The 23,283-nt window shown below is 50.7% G+C and overlaps 1 protein-coding gene across 5 annotated transcripts in view; it reads left to right on the top strand.

The window, feature by feature from the left end:
• ZFYVE28 (zinc finger FYVE-type containing 28) overlaps nucleotides 1-23,283 on the top strand; it is a 150,784-nt gene that overhangs the window by 68,533 nt on the left and 58,968 nt on the right. Inside the window, exons 2-6 of one of the 5 annotated variants that reach the window (XM_030923457.1) lie at nucleotides 5,186-5,395; nucleotides 6,730-6,867; nucleotides 8,806-9,008; nucleotides 11,324-11,413; nucleotides 13,508-13,597. In XM_030923457.1, coding sequence (XP_030779317.1) covers nucleotides 5,384-5,395; nucleotides 6,730-6,867; nucleotides 8,806-9,008; nucleotides 11,324-11,413; nucleotides 13,508-13,597 — 533 coding nt within the window. In that variant the 5' untranslated portion in view covers nucleotides 5,186-5,383. Of the gene's footprint in view, nucleotides 1-5,185; nucleotides 5,396-6,729; nucleotides 6,868-8,528; nucleotides 8,720-8,805; nucleotides 9,009-11,323; nucleotides 11,414-13,507; nucleotides 13,598-20,830; nucleotides 21,699-23,283 lie in introns of those variants that run through there. The other 4 variants (XM_030923472.1, XM_010384365.2, XM_010384368.2 and 1 more) reach the window with 4 other exon arrangements.

Genomic DNA, 23,283 nt, shown 5'->3' with positions numbered 1-23,283 from the left:
CTCACACAAAAAAAAAAAAAAAAAAAAAAAAAAAAAAAAAAAAAAAAAATGTACTTCTACATTCCTGGGATAAATCCCACTTGTTCATGGTACATTATCCTTTTTTGCATTATTGAATTCAGTTTCCTAAGATTGTTAGGATTTTTTGGATCAGTGTTCATGAGGGATATGGGCCCATAGTCTTTGTCTGATTTTGGTATCAAGACAATGTCATAGATGAGTTGAGAAGGATTCTGTCCTCTTCAGTTTTTTGGAAGAGTTTGTGTAGTATTAGTTCTTCTTAAATGTTTGGTAGAATTCACTATGAATCTATCTGGACCTGGTAGAATTCACTATTAATCTATCTGGACCTGGTAGAATTCACTACTAATCTATCTGGAACTGGAGTTTTCTTTGTAGGAAGATTTTTAACTACAAATTTAATTTCTTGAATAGATACAGGGTTTTCACATTATTTCAGAAATTTCTTCTAGAGAGAGATTTGGTAGTTTATGCCTTTTAAAAAATTTAATCTAAGTTGTTGAATTTATTGGCATTAAGTTGTTCATAATATTTCCTTATAATCCTTTTAATATAAGTAGGATCCACAGAGATGTCACCTCTCTCGTTCCTGTTATTAAGTTGTGTCTTTTGTTGTCATTCTGAACTGTGTTGATAGAGTTTTATAAATTTTACTGATATTCTCAAAGGAACTATTTTTAACTTCATTGATTTTCTCTATTGCTTTAATCTTTTCTCTTTTTAAATTTCTGCTGATTGTTGCTATACCTTTCTTCTGTTTGCTTTGGGTTTCATTTACTCTTCTCTCTCTAGTTTCCTTTTTTATTTTTATATGGTAGACTTCAAAACCATATAAAATATATACGGTTTATAGTTTTTTATAGTTTCTTAACATGGCAACTGAGGTTAGAGAATGAATGCCTTTCTTCTTTTCTAATTTAGGCATTTAGTGGTTTAAATTTCTCCCTAATTGCTGCTTTAGTGGTATTCCATAAATTTTGGTATGTTGTGTTTTTACTTTCATTTCATTCACAATACTTTGTGATTTCCTCTTTGATTTCATGTTTGATTCATGAGTTATTTAAAAGTGTGTTATTTAGTTTTCAAATATTTACGGAATTTTCTAGAGATCTTTCTGTTAATGATTTCTAATTAAATTCCATTGTGGTCAGAGGATATACTTTGTGTGACTTGGATTATTTTTACATGTATTGAGGCTTGTTTTAAGGCCCAGAATTTGGTCGTTCTTGGTATATGTTCCATATACAATTGGGAATCATGTGCCTCTGGCTGTTGTTGGGTGGAAAGTTCTGTAAATGTCAACCACGTCAGGTTGTTTTAACAGCATTGCTAAGATTTACTATATCCTTGCTGATTTTCTGTTTACTTTCTATGTCTTATCAGTTGAGAAAGGTACTGAAGTTTCTGACTGTAATTGTGGATTTGTTTATGTCATCTTACTTCATGCCCTTGGAAGGTCTATTATTAGGTTCATAAATGTTAATGATAGTTATGTGCTCCTAATAAATTGACCCCTTTATTATTAGGAAATGACTTTTTTTTGGTCCTTAGTAGTACTCTTCGCTCTGAAACCTACTTCAATATTCGTGTAGCCACTCCAGCTTTCTTTTGATTGGTGTGAACATGATATAACTTTTAAAAAGTCCTTTGACTTTTAACTTATTTGTGTCTGTGTGTGTGAAGTGGGGGGTCTTGTAGGCAGCATATAGTTGGATCCCTTTTTATTATGCAATCTGAAAATCTCTGTCTTTTAGTTGGGGTTTTTAGATCATTTTTGTTTAATATATCTTTGATAGAGTTAGATTTAAGTATCATTTTGCTATTTGTTTTCTGTTTGCCCCATCTTTTATTTATTCCCCTTTTCTCTTTTTTTCCTTCTTTTTTTATTAATTGGCTTCAGTGATTTCATCTCTTAATTTTTATGTATTCTATTTATTTTTTATGATTCTGCTTTGTCTCCTTTGTTGGCTCATTAGCCAGAACTTTTTTTTTTTTTTTTTTTTTGAGACGGAGTCTCACTCTGTCGCCCAGGCTGGAGTGCAGTGGCCGGATCTCAGCTCACTGCAAGCTCTGCCTCCCGGGTTTGTGCCATTCTCCTGCCTCAGCCTCCCGAGTAGCTGGGACTACAGGTGCCCACCACCTCGCCCAGCTAGTTTTTGTATTTTTTAGTAGAGACGGGGTTTCACCATGTTAGCCAGGATGGTCTCGATCTCCTGACCTCGTGATCCCCCCGTCTCGGCCTCCCAAAGTGCTGGGATTACAGGCTTGAGCCACAGCGCCCGGCCACAGCCAGAACTCTTTGCTTTGTTATTTTAGTGGTTGCTTTAGGGTTTATAATAATTGTCTTTAATTACAGATACCTTCAAATGACATTATACAACTTCACATAGCGTATAAAGACCTTCCAGTAAGTCACTTCCATTTCTCCTAATGGACCTTGTGCTATTGTTGCCATACATTTTACTTTTGTATGTTATAGACTCACACTATGTTGTTAGGGTATTTTTTTCATTTAAATGGTCAATTTTTAAAATTAAAATTTACAAAATTAAATAGTAAAAAAGGATCTTGTATATTTACTGTGTAGTCACCATTTCCAGTGCTATCTTTTCCCTTGTATAGATCTCTATTTCCATCTGGTGTCATTTTCCTTTTGCTTGAAAGAATTTCTTTAGCATTTCTTACAGTGCAAATCTACTGGTCACGAATTCTTTCAGCCTGTTTGAATGAAAAATTATTCTACCTTTGATTTTGAAAGATAGTTTTGCTGGGTACAGAATTCTAGGTTGATATTATTTTTCCCCTCAATACTTTAAAGATGTTTCATTCTCTTCTCACTTGTATTATTTTGGATGAAAAATCTAATGCCATTTTTGTCTTTGTTCCTTGTGTGTAACATATCTTTTTTCTCTTGCTACTTTAAAGATTTTCTCTTTTTATTGGTTTTGATCAATTTGATTATGCTGTAATTTGGTATAGTTTTAAAAAAATGTGTCTTCTGCTTGGGGTTCATTTACTTGGTTCTGTGAGTTTATATTTATTAAATTTGGAAAAATTTTGACCATTATTCCTTCAAATATTTTTTTCTATCTCATTCCTCCTCATTTTGGGACTTGAATTACATTCATATGTGACCTTTGAAGCTGTCCAACAGTTCATTGATGATCTATTATTATTTCTGAATCGTTGGGATAGTTTTAGTTGCTGTCTTCAAGTTTACTGTTCTTTTCTTCTGAATTATCAAATCTGAGGTTAATCTCATGCAGTATATTTTTTCATCTCAGACGCTGTAATTTTCATCTCTAAATCACATCAGGACTTTTAGTTTCTTCATTGTCTCTAGTTAACTTTTTGAACACATGGGAATCAGTTATAACAACCATCTTAATGTCCCTGATCATCTTTGTCAAGTCTGGGTTGATTTTGATTGATTGCTTTTCCTTTTAGTCATGGGTCATATTTTCTTCGTTCTTTGCAAGGTTGGTAATTTTTTTTTGCTCATGTTGCCCAGGCTGGAGTGCAACAGCACAATCTCAGCTCACCGCAATCTCCGTCTCCCGGGTTCAAGTGATTCTCCTGCCTCAGGGCCTGTTTTCTTCCTCCAAGGGCCTGTTTCAGCCAGCATTGAGATGATCCATGTACCGAATACTGCATTCTGCTGTGGTTGCTGCATCCAACTTTTGATGGATGGTGACATGCTATTCCATGCCTGGGATTACAGGCACGCACCACCACACCTGGCTAATTGTGTATTTTTAGTAGAGACGGGGTTTCTCCATGTTGGTCAGGCTGGTTTCGAGCTCCCGACCTCAGGTGATCCACCCACCTCGGCCTCCCAAAGTGCTGGGATTACAGGCGTGAGCCACGGCACCTGGCCAAACTTGGTAATTTTTTAATTGGGTACCTGACATAGTGAATTTCACCTTGCTGGGGGCTATTTTTATATTACTGTAAATATTTTTGGTTGTTCTGTGATGCAGTTTAGTTACTTAGAAACAGTTTATTCCTTTGGGTCTTATTTTTTAAGGTGTTAGGCAGGACCAGAGCTGTGTTTAGTCTAGAGTTAACTGCTGTTCACATGGAGACAAGACACTTTTGGGTACTCTACTCGATACTTTGTGAATTGTGAGCGCTCCTGGTACTCCAGCCTTCTGGAGAGCTCCTGCCCCTGCTCCCTGGAATCCTTCAGGTGCTTCTTTCCCGGCCTTCGGTCATCTCCCCACAGGCATGTGTTGATCAGTTCTCGGCTGAACCCTTGAGACCCTCCCCAGATCTCCAGAGTTCTCTCTTCTCTGCCTCCTGCTCTCTGAATCCGAACTGCCTTGGTTCCATCCGAGTTCCCTGTCCCTGTTCCATGACTTGAAACTTTCCTCAAGGCAGTGAGCTGAGGCCGTCGGGGGGCTCACCTTGTTTATTTCCTGTCCTTTGTGGCCCGATGTCCAGTGTCATGGGAATCACTGTCGTTGGGAGTGGGGTACATTGGGTTCCTATGACTCCATATTGGCTGGAGTTAGAAGTCCTAGCAAGTGTTTGTTGCAGCATACTGTGTGTGAGGCACTGTTCTAGGCACTGGAGACTCATCAGTGAGTGGAAGACCCTTCCCTCAGGCAGGTATGTTCTGGTAGACCAGGAAGGGCAGGCAATGAATCCAAGCATGGCCACTAAAGTCTCCTCAGCCTTAGATAAGCCGTGCCACCGGGCTGAGCCTCAGATCCTGGACTCTTCATCTCAGCCGGTGTTTACTGTGCACTGCCTGTTGCTGTGATTGTCATTGTTTGCTCATTTGTTTGTTGAATCATGAGCAAGGGACCTTCCTACCCAGAAAACCTTTAAAAAAAGAAGTGACAGTAGTACCACTTGTTGGTTGAATTTTGTTTTTATTTTTTGTATTATGAAGGCTTAACATTTTTCTTACACTGCAGAATTTCCTTCAGAGTTTAGTGCATTCATTTCTTGCCTGAGAAGGGTCATGCTTCCCCACTCGTAGTGAGTTTTCATATCTCTTCCTAAGAAAAATGAAAGTCAAGTCTCGGAGGGCAGAAAGGAGGGATGGCCAAGGGTGAGAGTGTCAATTCGTGTGCTCTTTCCGGAAAGCCACTCGGCAGTATCTCATCAGAGCCTGGAAATGCAGTTTGCACTTTTGACGTTGTAATTCCATTTCTAGCAAGCAGTGGGTCCTGAGGAAGTAATCCACAATCGGAGCGTCGTGCACCACAGTAGTGAGGGCAGCACTGCGTGGAGGTGGAGGATTAGGCATCATCAGTGTCCAGCAGAAGACAAAGGAGTCAGTTAACAGGACGGTCTATATGCTGGAATAGCATGTCACCATCCCTCAAAAGTTGGATGCAGCAACCGCAGCAGAATGCAGTATTCGGTACATGGATCATCTCAATGTTGGCTGAAAACAGGCCCTTGGAGGATGAGAATTAGAAGGAACTGTGTCCTGCCTGCAGTCATGTTTCCCCACTTCTCTCCTTTCCCATTGATTCCAGTTTTCCTAGGATGAATGTGTATTGATTTCATATTTAGCAAATTAAAGGCAAAAGTTAAGCTTCCAGTGTTTTGGTAATCTACAGAATGAATAGTCAATGTTTAAAGAAGAGGACAAGTTTACAGAAAAGGATGGAATGCAATTTAAGATGTAAAAAAATGGGCTCCTTTCCCTCATATACGCCAAGTGTTCAAAACAGTCTGTTATACTTTATATTTTGAACATAAGGAAATAAAGTAAAATAATTTTAAAGAGTCTTTAAAATAGAAGCTGCTTCCAGGGATGCTGGCTTACTCTGGTAATCCCAGCCACTCGGGAGGCTGAGCCTGGAGGATGGCTGGAGCCCTGGAGTTTGAGGCTGTCGTAAGCTATGATTGCACCACTTCACTCCAGCCTGAGTGACAAAGCCAGACCCTGTCGCTAAAAATAAACAAAAAGTCAGAAGTTGCTGTGTATTGAGGCTTACAGAAGGGGACCTGGCTGATCAGAGAGGCGAAGTGACCTGTCCCTGGTTGAACAGCCATGAGGGGTGGAGTCAGGGTCTCCACTTTGTGAAAGCCGCACCCCCTCCAGTGCAGACTGACTTACGCATTGCTGTGATTGATCTGCTGGTTCCGGAGGAGGTGGGAGGGGCCGCCACCTGGATGGAAGAGCAGGGCCCAGCTGTGCCTGGCCTTGATGTAATTGCACTCTTCCGACCCTAAGATGTGGTCTGTGTCCCTGACTCTACAGAGGAATACACTGAGCTTCAGGGAAGACGAGGGCTTTGCAGGTCCTCAGCTGGCTGAGAGTTCGTCTGAGCCCATGGCTCCTATGGTTGCCGCTCTTGTTGCCCCGGCTGGAGTGCAGTGGCATGATCTTGGCTCACTGCAACCTCCGCCTCCCTGTTTCAAGTGATCCTCCTGCTTCAGCCTCCCTAATAGCTGGGATTACAGGTGTGAGCTACCACGCCCTGCTAATTTTTGTATTTTTAGTAGAGATGGGGTTTCGCCATGTTGGCCAGGCTGGTCTCGAACTCCTGACCTCAGGTAAACCACCCACCTCGGCCTCCCAAAGTGCTGGCATTATAGGCATGAGCCACCGTGCCTAGCCTCCTCTATCACTTTAATAATAATCCTAAAAAACAGTAACATGCACCGTGCGTGTTTTCCAGCAGTACATGGCGGCCGCCAGCTGGACACAGTGATTGGCGCACTTTCTCCTGTCTTCTGTTTCAGGACAATGTGTTGAACATCATTAACCAGATCATGGATGAGTGCATCCCCCAGGACCGTGCCCCCAGAGATTTCTGTGTCAAGTTCCCTGAGGAGATCCGGCACGACAACCTGGCCGGCCAGCTGTGGTTCGGTGCCGAGGTAGCGGGTGGCCACCTGGGTTCAGAGGTCCTGATGTGGGGTGGCATCTAGCCGTGTCCTTGCAAACCTTGTGCATGGGTGCCTGCAGGTGCTGGGACCTGGTGTCTCCTCCAAGAGCTCTGTCCACTCTGGGTTCCATGGTGTGGTCTGAGCCTGGTAGGCGGTGCACCCTTGGAGGATCTGGGAAAGCCATGAACTAGTGCCCCCCAAACTATATACAAATGAAATTTCCCATGTGATATTTATGCGGTTCTCAGGCCCCCAGACAGCCAGGACCTAAAAGTGGTTCTTAATGGCAGTAATGCCCACATCAGGAACAAGTGTTCCCCTCCCGCCCTGCAGCACGGGCAGCAGCGGGGGCTGGGGAGCTGTGCTGCAGCCCCACGCAGGCCACATCTGGCCTGTTATCTTCATCTTCATCTCCCAATGAGGAAACTGAGGCACCGAGAGGAAGGCACCCTTCGAGGTGGCAGGAACAGTCTCCCCCAGGCCCCCACCATGCAGACCTCCCAGCCTCCTCCCCTTGCCGTGCTCCGGAGCCTGACCTCGGCCCCAACATCACTGCCCTCTCTATTGTCCCATCCCCACCCTCCCCGTCTCCCCTCTCTAGGAATCCCTGGGGTGTGGAGTGTTCATCCCACGCCGCCCTGTCCCTGTGTCCACCCTGCCCACCCCACCTTCTGAGCCACCTGGTTAGGGTGTCCTCTGCTGAGGCTTGGGTTAGTTACGGGGGCCCGCGGGCAGGTTCTCTTTCCTCCCCAGCCTCAGTTTCCACCTCTGTGGAGTGGGTCCTGGGGCAGTCATGGGATGGAGCGGGTGCTGTGCCTGGCTGGCCTGGCAGGGGCATCATGCCCAGGGGCGGGCACAGCTCCTTGTGTGGTCCTGGTGCCCCAAGCTCAGAACCCACCCGTAGCATGGACCTGGGAAATCAGTAGCTGTCTCATTCTGTCACCTGGGAAATGGCTGCTTGTCCTGTGTTACTTGATCATCTCTGCGGGGACACCAGGTGGATTGGTTCTGTCCTAACCCTGGTGAGGCCCTGGCCTCTAGACGAGCCTCCCTGTAACAACAGGTCCACCAGAGCCTGGACTCAGCCCCTGTGCCAGAGAGCAGCTTGGTGAGATTCCCAGGTGCTGAGCGCACACTGGGGAGCTGCCTGGCAGTGCCCAGTGCAGACGTGGGTGGATTTGTGGGTGCGGAGGAGCCTGCCTTACCTGCCCAGGAGCCCACGGACTCACACACTGATGAGTCTCCATTCCAGGGAAGGTTGCGTTTCTCTGGCCGTGAGCAAGTTGACCGTAGTGTCTGTGGCTCCCTAGACAGGCTGGGGGCCTAGGGGCCCGGATCAGCCTGGCTGCTTCATCTCCGGGAGCACAGACCTGAATGTGGAGTCTGGAAGCTCCAAGCTCCCTGACCTTCATCCCTGTGGCCTGGAAGGGGAGGGGAAAAGAGTCACATGACCAGGGTTCCTCCTGCATTGAGCCCCCAGACCCAAGAGCCTCAGTCCACCCTCCCGTCCTCTCCCCTCCCCTGCCCTGACCTCCCCTGCTCTCCCTTGCCCTGCCCTCCCCTCCCCTTCCCTCTCCTCCCCTCCCCTCTCCTCCCTTCCCCTCCCCTCTCCTCCTCTCCACTCCCCGGCCTCTCCTCCCCTCCCCGGCCTCTCCTCCCCTCCCCTCCCCTTCCCTCCCCTGCCCTGCCCTCCCTGCTCCTGGGGCCCAGCGAGGACCCCGTGGGTCACGTTGGGGGACATTGGTTATCGCCCTCACGACTGCTCTGAATGTAAGAAAAACCTGCTGCGGGGACCGGGAACACGAGCCGGCCTGTGCGCCAGGGTGAGAAGAGGGGCCCCGAGGTGCGCAGTCAGGTTGCCCGGGACGGCGGCCCCTGAGAGCCTGGCCCTCACCCCGGGCCCCTCCCTGAGCGTGTCCCCTCCCACAGTGCCTGGCCGCCGGCTCCATCATCATGAACCGGGAGCTGGAGAGCATGGCCATGCGCCCGCTGGCCAAGGAGCTGACGCGCAGCCTGGAGGACGTGCGGGGCGCCCTCCGCGACCAGGCGCTGCGGGACCTGAACACCTACACGGAGAAGATGAGGGAGGCGCTGAGGCACTTCGACGTCCTGTTCGCCGAGTTCGAGCTCAGGTACTGCGGCTGTGGGTCCACAGCCCTGGCTGTATGAGCTCGGGACGGTTGTGCCACCTTCCCGGGCTCACCCTGATACTTCAAGCTGGAAAATTCCGCAGAGGGAGGAGCCAGGCGGGTTCAGGGCCGCCTGTGGGTGGGGTTAAGCCCTGGAAAGCACAGCGTGGAGGTGATGGGGGGCATCTTTCCAGGAAGTAGGGTGAGCATAGAGGACAGGTGGGGATCTGGCCGCCATGGGCCTCCAGGGGAAGGGCTTTGGAGAGGCCCAAGGGGCCAGGAATGAATGATGCCTCTGGAATGAATGAGACCTCACAGGAGGTGAGAAGAAAATGGAGGCAGCCAGGCTGGTGCCTTGGCTCACGCCTGTAATCCTGGCACTTTGGAAAGCCCAGGCGGGCGGATCACCTGAGGTCAGGAGTTCAAGACCAGCCTGGCCAGCAAAGTGAAACCCCGTCTCTACTACAAATACAAAAATTAACTGGGCATGGTGGCACACACTTGTAATCCCAGCTACTTGGGAGGCTGAGGCAGGAGAATCGCTTGAACCCGGGAGGCGAGGGTTGCAGTGAGCCGAAATAGTGCCATTGCACTCCAGCTTTGGCAATGAGAGCGCGTGCACACACACACACACACACACACACACACACACACACACACACACACACACACAAAAGAGGCCAGGCGCCGTGGCTCACGCCTGTAATCCCAGCACTTTGGGAGGCCAAGGCGGGCGGATCACAAGGTCAGAAGATCCAGACCATCCTGGCTAACACGGTGAAACCCCGTCTCTACTAAAAAATATACCAAAAATTAGCCAGGAGTGGTGGTGGGCACCTGTAGTCCCAGCTACTCGGGAGGCTGAGGCAGGAGAATCGCTTGGAGGGTGCAGTGAGCTGAGATCCAGCCACTGCATTCCAGCCTGGGCAACAGAGTGAGACTCCATCTCAAAACAACAACAACAACAACAACAAAAAACAAAAAACGGAGGCAGATGGTATCTGTGGAGTTTCCAATTAGTAAAAACGTTTCATCTTGTAATCTACTGGCCCCTAGAAGGAGATCAACTGATGCATTAAGGGCAGTCCTCTCCAGGAAGCGAGAGCACGGACAATCGAGTTTTATTTTCTTTTCTTCCCCAGATTTTCTAAATCAGTTTTCATAAGAAAAAATTAGAGTTAGTGATTTATTTATTTATTTATTTATTTTCTGAGATGGTGTCTCACTCTGTTGCCCAGGCTGGAGTGCAGTGGTGTGATCTCAGCTCACCGCAACCTCCGCCTCCTGAGTTCAAGCCATTCTCCTGCCTTGGCCTCCCAAGTAGCTGGGATTACAGGTGGCCACCACCACGCCCAGCTAATTTTTTTTGTGTTTTTAGTAGAGACAGGGTTTTACCATGTTGGCCAGGCTGGTCTTGAACGACTGACCTCAAGTGATCTGCTGGCCTTGGCCTCCGAAAGTGCTGGGATTACAGGCGTGAGATACTGCCACTGGCCTAGAGTTAGTGATTTAGAAGAAAGGAAAGGGCTTTCATCTGGGGAAGGGTTGAACAAACCATCACCTCTCACAGCCACTCGCAGGCCTCCTGCAAGCCGCTGTGCCCAGCCTGGGCTGGCTTCCGTGGCTGTGGAGGTCCACGTGGGGCTGTGGGTTGTTCACCCACCCATGCATACATTCATTCGTTTCTCTCTCGCCCATTAAGGCTGGTGCCAAGGTGGGGGATGGTCCTGCACATGGGCAGCACTGTGTCCAGGGTGGTCAGGCTCCAGGGTGAGCCCTGGGAGCTGGCACAACCGTCCCCCATGGACAGGGCTGGGGTTTCAAGGGAAGGCCTGTAGTAGGCCTGGCTGGCAGGAACTGTGTCCTATGAAACTGCTGAAATGGGGTCGTGGTGTAGGGTGTGTGTGTGTGTGTGTGTGTGTGTGTGTGTGTGTGTATTTTAAGAGACAAGTTCTTGTTTTGTCACCCAGCCTGGAGTACAGTGGCACCATCACTGTTCACTGCAGCCTCCAACTCCTGGGCGCAAGTGATCCTCCCACCTCAGCCTCCCAAGTAGCAGAGACTATAGGTGCATGCCACCACCACACCCGACTTTTTCATTTTTTGTAGAGATGAGGTCTTGCTGTGTTGCCTCAAACTCCTGGGCTCATGCAATCCTCCCACCGCAGACTCCCAAAGTGCTAGAATTACAGGTGTGAGGGCCCCCCGCCCCCACCTTGCCCACTATTGCAGCTTTAATTGAAGATGCCCCACCCTCTGTTTTGGAGAGGCCCCGCCACCGCCCAGGTGCGGCCTAACAGGTCTCCCTGTGTTTGCAGCTACGTCTCGGCCATGGTGCCCGTGAAGTCTCCCAGGGAGTACTATGTGCAGCAGGAGGTCATCGTGCTCTTCTGTGAGACGGTGGAGAGGTGAGGACAGGGATGCTTCGGGGCTGGGGGCAGCATCTGGGGAGTCCCTGCCTCACTCCAGGCCTGGGGTAGAGGGCAGCTCTGGGGGAACCTGCTGTGTCTTGGGAGTGCCCCAAATGGAAGACACTAGCCATGTCTTCCCACATTACATCCGGCTTCTCCTCACAGGTGGGCAGAGGGTAGAGGCCGCCCCTGCCTTCACCTCTGCCCAGCCCCCTTCCACCGCCCCATGGTCACTTTTCTGTCGGCCAGAAGGGCAGATCCTGCAGGTGAAGTCACGTGTCAGAGGACAAAAGCTGGAAGTCTCAGGCATGATGGGTTGGACATCCAAACCTTGTCGCCTTCCTCACCCCCTCACTCCTCACCCCTCACCTCCTCATTCCTTACCTCCTCACCCCCTCACCCCACACCTCCTCACCCCCTCACCCCTCACCTCCTCACCCCCTCACTCCTCACCCCTCACCCCCTCACTCCTCACCTCCTAACTCCTCACCTCCTCACTCCTCATTCCTTACCTCCTGACTCCTCACCTTCTCACTCCTCACCCCTCATCTCCTCACCCCCTCACCCCTCACCTCCTCACCCCCTCACTCCTCACCTCCTAACTCCTCACCTACACACCTCCTCACTCCTCATTCCTTACCTCCTGACTCCTCACCCCCTCACTCCTCACCCCTCACCTCCTCGCTCCTCACCTCCTCACTCCCTCACTCCTCACCTCCTCACCTCCTCGCTCCTCACCTCCTAACTCCTCACCTACACACCTCCTCCTCACCTCTTCACTCCTCACCTACACACATCCTCACTCCTCACCTCTTCACTCCTCACCTCCTCATTCCTCATTCCTTACCTCCTGACTCCTCACCTTCTCACTCCTCACCCCTCACCTCCTCACCCCCTCACTCCTCACCTCCTCACCCCCTCACTCCTCACTCCCTCACTCCTCACCTCCTCACCCCCTCAGTCTTCACCTCCTCAGTCTTCACCTCCTCACTCCTCACCTCCTCAGTCTTCACCTCCTCACCTCCTCTATCCTCACCTCCTCAATCCTCACATTCTCAGTCCTCACGTCCTCACTCTTCACCTCCTTACCTCCTCACTTCTCACCTCGTCGGTCATCAACTCCTCACTCCTCACCTCCTCACTCCTCAGCTCCTTACTCCTCACATTCTCCCTCCTCACATTCTCACTCCTCACCTCCTCACCTCCTCACCTCCTCAGTCCTCACATCCTCACTCCTCACCTCCCCAGGCCAGGATTGGGTTGTTGCTGGGTTTTAAGTCTGCTGAACAAGTGTTTCTTTTTTTCTATTTTTGGGGGGGTGGGGGCAGGGGGAAGCCATCAATATTCTCATCAGGCTTTGTACAGTAATTTGGAGTCTGGTTTTCTCAACGGACTTTGGGGCTAAGATGTAACCTTGCTGTTTCTCTTGTTCGAGTGGTACTACGGTGTTTGGGAGATTTGAAATTGACTAATATCACATTGTATGTTTGTTATTTTTAAAAAGCAAATTTTTTACTATTTATGCTTTGAGAGATGTTTCAAATTATTAGAAAATAAGATGACAGGAAATTCCTTTTATTTTGAAAAGTTGCGATGCCAGCAGGCCTGCTCACGAGGTGCAGGAAAAGCCCTCTGCAGGCCCCGGGGGGAGAAATAAAGCTGGTTTCTCAGGGAAGTGTTGAATTGTTTGGGGCAGTGTTTTTGTTCTGTGTTCATTCTTGACACTAGAGTTGTTTCAGTTTCCTGGCTGAGCAGAGCTGTCCTCTGGGTTGCCTTACCTTCTTTGCTGGGCATCATAGCTGTCCTCACACATCCTCCCTGCCCCTGCCTCCTGGGGCAGAGGTGGGGACTGGCAGATGGAAAGGTCAAGCTGGAGCCACCTGCCAGGGCATTCAGGGAAGTGCGTGGCCTTTTCCTGCAGCCCCAGCACCTTGCACATATGAGGACTGGGGGTGGCATGTGTCACCTCTTGATGTGGCCACCGCGCGTGACCGCAGGTGCAGGCTGAGCGCACTGCCCGTCCCTGCTGGGGTCTGACCTGTGGCTTCGGTGGACCAGCCCTCACACTGCTCACTCCCTCTCTCCGGACAGGGCCCTCGACTTTGGGTACCTGACCCAGGACATGATTGATGACTACGAGCCTGCCCTCATGTTCAGCATCCCCAGACTGGCCATCGTGTGGTGAGTGCCTCCTGTGCCCAGACCCTCTGCAGAAACCTGTGGGATGGGCAGGGCTGACGGTGCCAGGTCCCGTGTGGGTGCTGTTCCATGGCGCCTCTGCCGCACAGTGGCTGCTCGGCTGCCCCAGGTCAGTCACCAGGCAGGCCTGCTTTCGGCCCTCAGCAGACCAGGGACCACGTGTCCTGAGTGCCCTCTGTTCACCTTGCTGGTGAGGGAGGCTCTGTCACCCTAGATAGGGCGAGGTGGCGTAACACCTGGCACCTGGCACTGGACAGGTGAGATCGACATGTGAGCTCATTAGTCACAGGAGACCATGAGGGTCACACAGGGGCCATGCTCGGAATAGAGTGGCCTCGCAGGGGCTGTGGGAGGCAGACTTGGTGGTAACAAGAGGACGAGGTGCCCCCTGGTCCCTCAGGAGCATGTGATTGGCTTGTTTGAATGATTTGGGGGCTGGCAGGGAGGTGAAGCTCACTGGGTTGAAGGGCAGGTGGGGGCCGTCGGTCTGGCTGCGGGGTACCTGTGTGGAGCCTTTCCTGCCAGCGGGGCCCATCTGGAGAGCAGGGAACTCAAGGCAGCCTGTAGAGCCCTGTGGGGCTCAAGGACGTGGAAACAGCACATGGAAGCTCATGCCTGAAATCCACCGAGGCAGGATGCATGGCGTCACCCGCTCAGCGTCTCTGAGCTGCTTGGGGCCAAGGTCAGAGCCCAGGGGTTCTGGGGCTTGGCCCACGCTGCTCAGCCACACCCTGACTCTAGACGGGGATTCCCCATTCCCCTGCCAGGCGGGTGGTCACGGGGGCGGAGCAGTGAGTGGGCCACAGAGAGCTTAATGGAGCTTGCAGCTGGGGGGGGAGGGGGGAGGGTCCAGTGGGCAGCGGCTTGTGGGTGTGGGACTGGGCAGAGTAGGGGATGAGGGGGAGGGTCCAGTGGGCAGCGGCCTGCAGGTGTGGGACTGGGCAGAGTAGGGGATGGGGATCCCTTGAGAGAGATGCCCTGTGGAGATGTGGACATCAGTGAAGTGGTCAGGGAGTGTGTGGTGGACACAGAGGCCAGGACTGGTCCAGGCTCAGGCCATGCTGAGGACCCCCAGGGAACCCCGGGGCACAGGCACATGTGGCAGCGTGCTGGGGTTGAACATGGATACCCCTCCCGTGGGAAATGAGGGTGCAGAGGTGGGAGCATGTGGGATGGTGGCAGTGCAGTGGGCTGGGGCCGGCGGCGGGGCCTGTAGGGGACAGAGGTGCTTAACCCCGGGTTGTGCCGAACACCCCTTGTTGGAGCGGGGAGCAATGGGGGCTGCTGCCGGGGCCAGTCTGGACTCCCCTGGGCCAGGCCGCCCACTCGCCTAGGTCCTGGGCGCCACCTCCTCAGGGAGGGCTCCAGTGTGGTCTCTACCTGCCGGGCCCTGGCTGCCCAGAGTCCCCTCCAATAGCTCAGGGCCTGGCCTGTTTCCTGCCCTGTTCTTCACCTGTCCTCGCAGAGGTTGCATCTTTCGAAGTTAGCAAACCAGAGAGCGTGAGCCTCACACTGCGCCAGAGGGAGGCTCGCAGGCAGGCTCGGATATCCTCCTCCCGTCAGAGTCGGGGAACTTCCCTTCACCTGAAGACCTCAAGGCTGGAGGGCGGGGTGTCCCCAGTGGCCTCCAAGGTGGCTTGAAGGGAAGTGTCCTGGTGGGGAGAGGCTACCCGGAAGCTACTACAGAGCACCCCTTCCCATGGGCCACAGGATTTGGTGACATTGTTTTTCTTTACTAGACAAGTGTCTCTCTGTGGCCAAACTCACGTTGAAGAAAATGACAGGCAATTTTGGTCCTTATTCTTCTCTTCGATTAAAAAACAGAACAGCGAGGATCCTGTGAGCCGGCCTTGTTTCCGCCAGGGCACAGGGCGCGGTGAGCCTTTTCCTTGGGCACAGGTGTCTCCTTGTCCCAAGGGCACTCACAGCAAATGAACAGCTCTGCTGTCCTGGTAAAAAGTTCTCTGTGAGTGCTTTGAGGTGTGGCACCAAGCCACCTGCCCACTCACGCCCACTCATGCCCGTGTCAACGCGCTGCTGAAGCCCTATCTGGACTTCCTCTTAAAGGTCGGGCCTGGTGTGTGCAGATGACCCCAGGTGACCCTCCCCGCAGGCCGCACCCCAGGCACACTGTGTTTCTGGACTTTCACACTGAGTCTGCTGCCTGCTTTTGCCCGAGTACAGGCGACCACAGAACAGCAGCCACTTCCTACCAGTATCATCTGTGTCCTGTTTGCCAACCTCATCCACCTGCCGGTGGCCAAACCTTTGCTCCTCCTTCTGTCCTGAGCTCTCATCCTGGGAGGCAAGGGGAGGTGGGGGGTGGGGGACCGGAGAGGGGATGCCAGGGGAGGGAGGTTGGGGGAGTTGTGGGGACAGCTGGGGGAGGGAGGTGCGGGAGTGTGGGGGGTCAGGAAAGGGCAGCAAGGGAGGCCAGTGCTCATCGGGAGACTGAGGGAGGGAGGTGGGAGAGGGAGGCTGGGGCTCCTGTTGGCAGAGGCTTTGTCCTGTGGGTCCCCTCCTGGAGGCACTGGCGTGGGGTCCTCTCCAGCTCAGGACAGAGGGAGAGCCTGGAAAGGGAGTGAGGGACCCCCAGGAGGTGAAGGAGGGAGGAAGGATGAGCAGGCACAGGAGCCCAAAGCCGGAGTCCAGGGAGCAGGCCTGTCCGGGGGGTGGCCAGCTGTGAGCCCCCCAGAGGCAGGCATCTAGCCGCAGAGCCAGGCAGCGGATACGAGGAACTGTGGGGTGCACCAGGCTGCCGCTGCAACCCATCTGTGCGGCGAGCCTCCAGCAGGGCAAGTGAGTGCTGAGCGGGAGAGTGCCGAGCAGGCAGCTGTTCCTAAGGCCGCCCCTCTGGGATGCTCCCTGGGGCCTGCAGTCCTGCACCAGCAGTGGGTCCCGGTCTTCTCCCTCGTCGTCCACAGCAACCGCTTTGAGCCGGACAGGCAAAAGCCACAGCTGCCCGGGGTGGGGCCCAGAACCTGCTTCTTCTTGTGTTCACTCAGCGAGCAAGTATTGAGTGCCTACTGCATACCTCACCCTATGCTTGTAGCAGGGAGATGGACAGGGGGCTGCCCACAGTGCTGTGGAATGTTCTGGATGCTGGAAGGGGAACTCAGTGCAGGGACCCCATGGGGTGGACAGGAGCTGGAGGTGTGAGGGAGAGGCTCACCAGGGCAGCTGGCCCAGAGGTGGGAGCCATGCAGGTGGCGGGAGGGGGGCACGTTGGTGCAGTGGTGTGTGCTCAGGGGCGTGGCCAGGGCTCGAGCAAGGACCAGGGGCCACAGGGACTTCTGCAGAAATGAAGACCCCTGTAGCCTGCATCCTGGGCCCACACCCTCGCAGGATCCTGCCTCTGTGAAGTGGGCATGCCGGGACCCCCAGGTGGCCCCAGGGAACACTGAGAGCAGAGGGAGGCGGGGCGCTGAGCGGGGCAGGAGCTGAGGGTGGAGCTCCTCTGCGGCTCTGCCCGTGACTCTGCTGCTGCCCAGGAGCCCCAGTCCCTTCTCCAGTACACAGTGTCACAGAACTGTGGTGCCACATTTACCAAGCACGAGCTGCGGGCCAGGCTCCCGCCCCCTTCTGAGCGGCTTCCAGTGGCAAAGGCTCTGCTGGGGGTCAACAGCTGGAGGTGGCAGAACCAAGCCCAGCCAAGGGTCAGAGCCTGCTGTTCACCCATGACACAAGAAAGCAGAAAAGTCTAGCTCTGTGGCCGGCAGAGGAGGCCTGCCTGGGGCAGAGGCAGTGGTAAACTGAGGCCTTCAGGTTGGCACAGGGAGGTGGAGGGGAGGGTTGGGTGGGACCCTGCCCCCGCCCCCTGTTTAGGGTGTCCCCAGCCTGGCAGGGTCTGGCCTTACCAGGCAGTGAGGACAAAAACTGGGGGTCATCCCTGTGGGGACTTGCTCTGAGCCGCAGGGGAGGGGCCCCACTTGCCCTGAACCCCTTGGCCTGTCCCCTCCCTAAGACCTGCATCCAGTCAGTCCCTTCTGCTGGTGGAGACAAGCATCCTGGGGAGAGTGTCTCCACGAGGCTCAGACTCTTCGACAAACTGGTTTTACTTTTGGGGATTTATCTTAAAACAGTTTCTTTTCTTTTCTTTTCTTTTTTAAATTAAAAATAGAGACAGGGTCTTGCTATGTTGTCCAGGCTCATCTCGAGTTCCTGGGCTCTAGCAATCTGACTGCCTTGGCCTCCTAAAGTGCTAGGATTACAGGCGTGAGCTACCGTGCTCAGCCCTGCCCTTAAAACAGTTCCTTTAAAGGACGAAATGAAATAAAACCTCTAGACCCAGTGGTCACTTCTCAGTCCCATCAGCACAGAGCTGGCTGCTCCCCTCGCTGCGACTTCGCCCGCCCGCTAGTCTACACTCGCAGCTCTGCTTCGGGTGCTTCCCAGACAGGAACTGTGCAGAACCCAGGCCCCTCTCCTCTCCCCCTCCCTTCCTCCCCAGCCCCCTCCTTCCAGCCCATCCCAGAACATGTCCAGGAGCCACCGCCCACATGGCCTGTGAGATAGTTGCCAGATCCTCTTCAGGGGCCCTCGCCCATCCACCTGTGTCAAAACAAGGTGTCATCTCGGCCCTGCTCAGACCCTTGCCGGAGCTCCCACTGTGATCCACCTGCGCTCACACCCAGCCTCTCCCCAGTCCCCGCTCCCACTGTGATCCACCTGCGCCCACACGCAGCCTCTCCCCAGTCCCCGCTCCCACTGTGATCCACCTGCGCCCACACCCAGCCTCTCCCCAGTCCCCGCTCCCACTGTGATCCACCTGCGCCCACACCCAGCCTCTCCCCAGTCCCCGCTCCCACTGTGATCCACCTGCGCCCACACCCAGCCTCTCCCCAGTCCCCGCTCCCACTGTGATCCACCTGCGCCCACGCCCAGCCTCTCCCCAGTCCCCGCTCCCACTGTGATCCACCTGCGCCCACGCCCAGCCTCTCCCCAGTCCCCGCTCCCACTGTGATCCACCTGCGCCCACGCCCAGCCTCTCCCCAGTCCCCGCTCCCACTGTGATCCACCTGCGCCCACGCCCAGCCTCTCCCCAGTCCCCGCTCCCACTGTGATCCACCTGCGCCCACGCCCAGCCTCTCCCCAGTCCCCGCTCCCACTGTGATCCACCTGCGCCCACACCCAGCCTCTCCCCAGTCCCCATGCACCCGCTGCCCTGATCTCCACCACGCTGTCCCCTTCGCTCCAGGGTCCCTTTGGCTGTCCTATCCCTACTGCCTCACTGTTCCCTCCACTGCACTGTCCCCTTTTCCATGATGTTTCCTCCTCCACGCTGTCCCCTCTGCTCCAGTGTTCTCTTGGCCATTCCATCCTCTCCACCGTGCTGTCCCCTCCACTGCACTGTCCCCTTCTCTATGCTGTCCCCTCCTCTATGCTGTCCTGTCCTCCATGCTGTCCCCTCCTCCATGCTGTCCCCTCCTCTATGCTGTCCCATCCTCTTGTGATGTCCCATTCTCCATGCTGTCCTCTCCCCTATGCTGTCCCATTCTCCATGCTGTCTCCTCCTCTATGACGTCCCCTCCTTCATGCTGTCCCTTCCTCTGCAATGTCCTCTCCCCCGTGCTCCTCTGCACCGTCCCCTCCTCCATGCTGTCTCCTGTTCTATGATGTCCCCTCCTCTGTGCTGTCCCCTCCTCTGTACTGTCCCCTCCTCCCTGCTGTCCCTCCCTCTGCGATGTCCCCACCACTGCACCGCTCACCCAAGCCCATCTCCCACCAGCATGTTGCGTGACTTACTCTGTTATTTATTTTTCCATGTTATTGAGATAAAATTCATTACCCTATGACTCACCCATCTAAAGCGCACAGTCATTTTTGGTACATTCAGAGTTGTGCAGCCATCACCACAAATTTCATGACATTTTCATTACTCACAAAGATGTCTCTTACTCCTGAGCAGCCATCTCCACCCCCGATCTCCTTCATCCTGCCCTGTAACCCTGGGGCAGGGTTACAAACCTATTTTCTGTTTCTATAGATTTGCCTATTTGGGTTATTCATATAAATGGGATTTCTGTTATTTTTGTGTCTCCCCCACTAGACCATAACTCTTATTCACTGATGCACCGTGAGTGCCTGGCATGTCCTAGCACAGTGGACTTTTACAGAATTTTGTTGCATTGATCTGATGGGGCACAAATATATATCCACAAAGATTATCCCTGAAGTATTACTTGTAATCATAAAAATTTGAGAAGGGATGGATATCCAGAATTAAGGGATAGGTTAAAAACAATACTCTAGCCATTTAAATAATGACGGAGAAAATCTCCTAATGCTATGCAAAAACATCCCCAGTGTATTAAGTACAAAAATTGTTATTAACTAGCATGTCTCTATTTTACAGCGTTTCTTAAAATGATAGGTAAAACTTTTGTAAACAGAAATTAAGGCAATAAACATTCTTCTTTATTGTGGTAAAATATACATAACAAAATTCGCCATTTTGACCCTTTCTTTTTTTTTTTTTTTGAGACGGAGTCTCGCTCTGTCGCCCAGGCTGGAGTGCAGTGGCCGGATCTCAGCTCACTGCAAGCTCCACCTCCCGGGTTTACGCCATTCTCCTGCCTCAGCCTCCCGAGTAGCTGGGACTACAGGCGCCCGCCACCTCGCCCGGCCAGTTTTTTTGTATTTTTTTAGTAGAGACGGGGTTTCACTGTGTTAGCCAGGATGGTCTCGATCTCCTGACCTTGTGATCCGCCCGTCTCGGCCTCCCAAACTGCTGGGATTACAGGCTTGAGCCACCGCGCCCGGCCCATTTTGACCCTTTCTTAGGGTTTTAATGGCAAAAATTGCAATTGCTTTTGCACCAAGCTCATGTGTAGGATTTACCCTCTTGTGACTGTCTTGTTTCACTTCACATAACGTTTTCAAGCTTCCTCCATGTTGTAGCATGTGTCAGAATTTCCTTCCTTTTTAAGGCTGAATAATATTCCATGTAATTAGGTGTTAATTTTAAATAAGAAATTTGCAATAACATTCAAAAGAGTAAAATGCCTAGGAATAAATTTAATGAAGAAGGTGAAAGACATGGATGCTGAAAACTAAAAAACATTGCTGAAAAAATTAAAGACATACTTCAACAGAAAGACATTCCATGTTCGTGGATGGGAAGACTTAATATAGTTAGAATGGCAATACTCCATAAAGTGATCTACAGATTCAATGCAATTGCTGTCAAACTCCACTGGCCTTTTTGTTTTGCAGAAATGGAAAAGGTGTTCTAACATTCGTATGGAACTGCAATGGGCCCTAAGTAGCCAAAACAATATTGAAAAACAAAAACAAAGTTGGAAGATTCATACATCCTGATTTCAAAACTTATTACAAGTCAAAGCCTTACGGTACTGGCATAAAGATAGATGTATAGACCAATGGAATAAAATTGAGAGGCCATAAATAAACCCAAACATCTATGGTGAACTGATTATTGACAAGGGGAGCAAGATCATTCAATAAGGAAAGAACAGTCTCTTCAAAGAATGTTCGTGGGGCAACTGGATAACCACATGCAAAAGAACAAAGTTGTACCCTGCGATGGTTAACCTAGTGTGTCATCTTGGCTAGGCCACATTACCCAGATATTTGGTAAAATACCAGTCTGAATTTTGCTGTGAAGGTATTTTTTTCTTTTTATAATGATAAACTGGCAATTTATAATTGTGCAAATTTATAGAGTGCAAAGTTGTGTTATGATCTATGAATGCAGTGTGGAATAATTAAATCAAGCTGGTTAACATATCCATCACCTCAAATATTTAACATTTTTTGAATGAGAACATTTTAAATTTACTCTGTTAAAATTTGGAAATCTCCAACGCTCTGTTTTTGACTGTATTCACCATGATGTGCAAAGAACTCAAAAAAAGAAGAAACATTCTTCTAGTCTGAGACTTTATACTGTTTGGCCATTCCCCACAGCCCCAGCCTCTATAACCACTGTTCTGCTCTCTGATTCTGTAAGTGCAATTGTTTGAGATTCCACATGTGAGTGAGAACATATGGTATTTGTCTTTCTGGGTCTTAGTTATTTCACTTAGCATAATGTTCTAAAATTCCATCCAATTCTTCACAAATATCAGAATCTCTTTTGTTTTTAAGGCTGAATAGTATTCTATTGTGTATATATACCACAATTTCTTTATTCATCTGTTAAACACTTAAATTGATTTCATGTCTTAGCTATTGTGAATAATGCTGCAATAAACATGAGACTACAGACATCCCTTCAACAAACTCATTTCAGATGTTTGGGGTAAATACCCAGAAGTGGGATTGCTGGGTCATATGGTAATTATATTTGTAGTTTTTTGAGGAATCTCTGTACTGTTTTCCATAATGGATGTACCAATTTACATTCCTACCAATGGTGTGCAAGGGTCCCCTTTTCTCCACATCCTTGGTAACGCTGGTCTTTCATCTTCTCGATAAAAGATATTCAGACAAATGAGAAATGATATCTCATTGTGGCTTTAGTTTGCTTTTCTCTAATGACTAGTGATGTTGGTCATTTGTCTTCTTTCGAGAAATGTTTTTTTTTTTGTTTTGTTTTTTGTTTTTTTTTTTTTTTTTTTTTTGAGGCGGAGTCTCGCTCTGTCGCCCGGGCTGGAGTGCAGTGGCCTGATCTCAGCTCACTGCAAGCTCCGCCTCCCGGGTTTACGCCATTCTCCTGCCTCAGCCTCCCGAGTAGCTGGGACTACAGGCGCCCGCCACCTCGCCCGGCTAGTTTTTGTATTTTTAGTAGAGACGGGGTTTCACTGTGTTAGCCAGGATGGTCTCGATCTCCTGACCTCGTGATCCGCCCGTCTCGGCCTCCCAAAGTGCTGGGATTACAGGCTTGAGCCACCGCGCCCGGCCTCGAGAAATGTTTTTAATCACTGAAATGCAAGGGTGGTTCAAAATGCACTGATCGATAATTGTGATACATCACATTAATAGAATGAAAAAAACCATATGATCATCTCGTTAGATACAGAAAAAGCATTTGATAAAAGTCAACATCCTTTTATGATGAAAAAATCAGCAAATTAGATGTAGAAGGAATGTATCCCTTCAAGAGTACCATTGAGTGAATATGCAAAAAAAAAAAAAAAAAAAAAGAACGTGCCTTAACACAATAAAGGCCATATTTAATGAGAAGCCCACAGCTAACATTATACTCAATGGTGAAAAATTGAAAGCCTTTCCTCTAAGATATGGAACAAGGCAAGGATGCCTACTCTTGCCACTTCTATTAAATATAGTATTGGAAGTCCTTGCCAAAGCAATTAGGCAAGAGAGAGAAAGAAAAGGCATCCAAATAGGAAAAGAAGTGAAATTGTTACTGTTTGCTGGCAACTTTATTTTAAATATATATATTATATTTATTTTTTTTTTTTTGTTATATATTTGAGACAGAGTCTTGCTCTGTCACCCAGGCTGGAGTGCAGTGGCACGATCTCAGCTCACTACAGCCTCCACCTACCAGGTTCAAGTGATTCTCCTGCCTCAGCCTCCTGAACAGCTGGGACTACAGGCATGTGCCACCATGCCCAGCTAATTTTTTTTTTTTTTTTTGAGACGGAGTGTCACTCTGTTACCCAGGCTGGAGTGCAGTGGCATGTTCTCAGCTCACTGCAAGCTCCGCCTCCCAGGCTCACACCATTCTCCTGCCTCAGCCT

The sequence above is a fragment of the Rhinopithecus roxellana genome, chromosome 2, assembly GCF_007565055.1.
Source record: "Rhinopithecus roxellana isolate Shanxi Qingling chromosome 2, ASM756505v1, whole genome shotgun sequence".
NCBI lineage: Eukaryota > Metazoa > Chordata > Mammalia > Primates > Cercopithecidae > Rhinopithecus > Rhinopithecus roxellana.
Note: the sequence above shows the minus strand (reverse complement) of the source record. Positions and strands in the feature narration are given on the sequence as shown.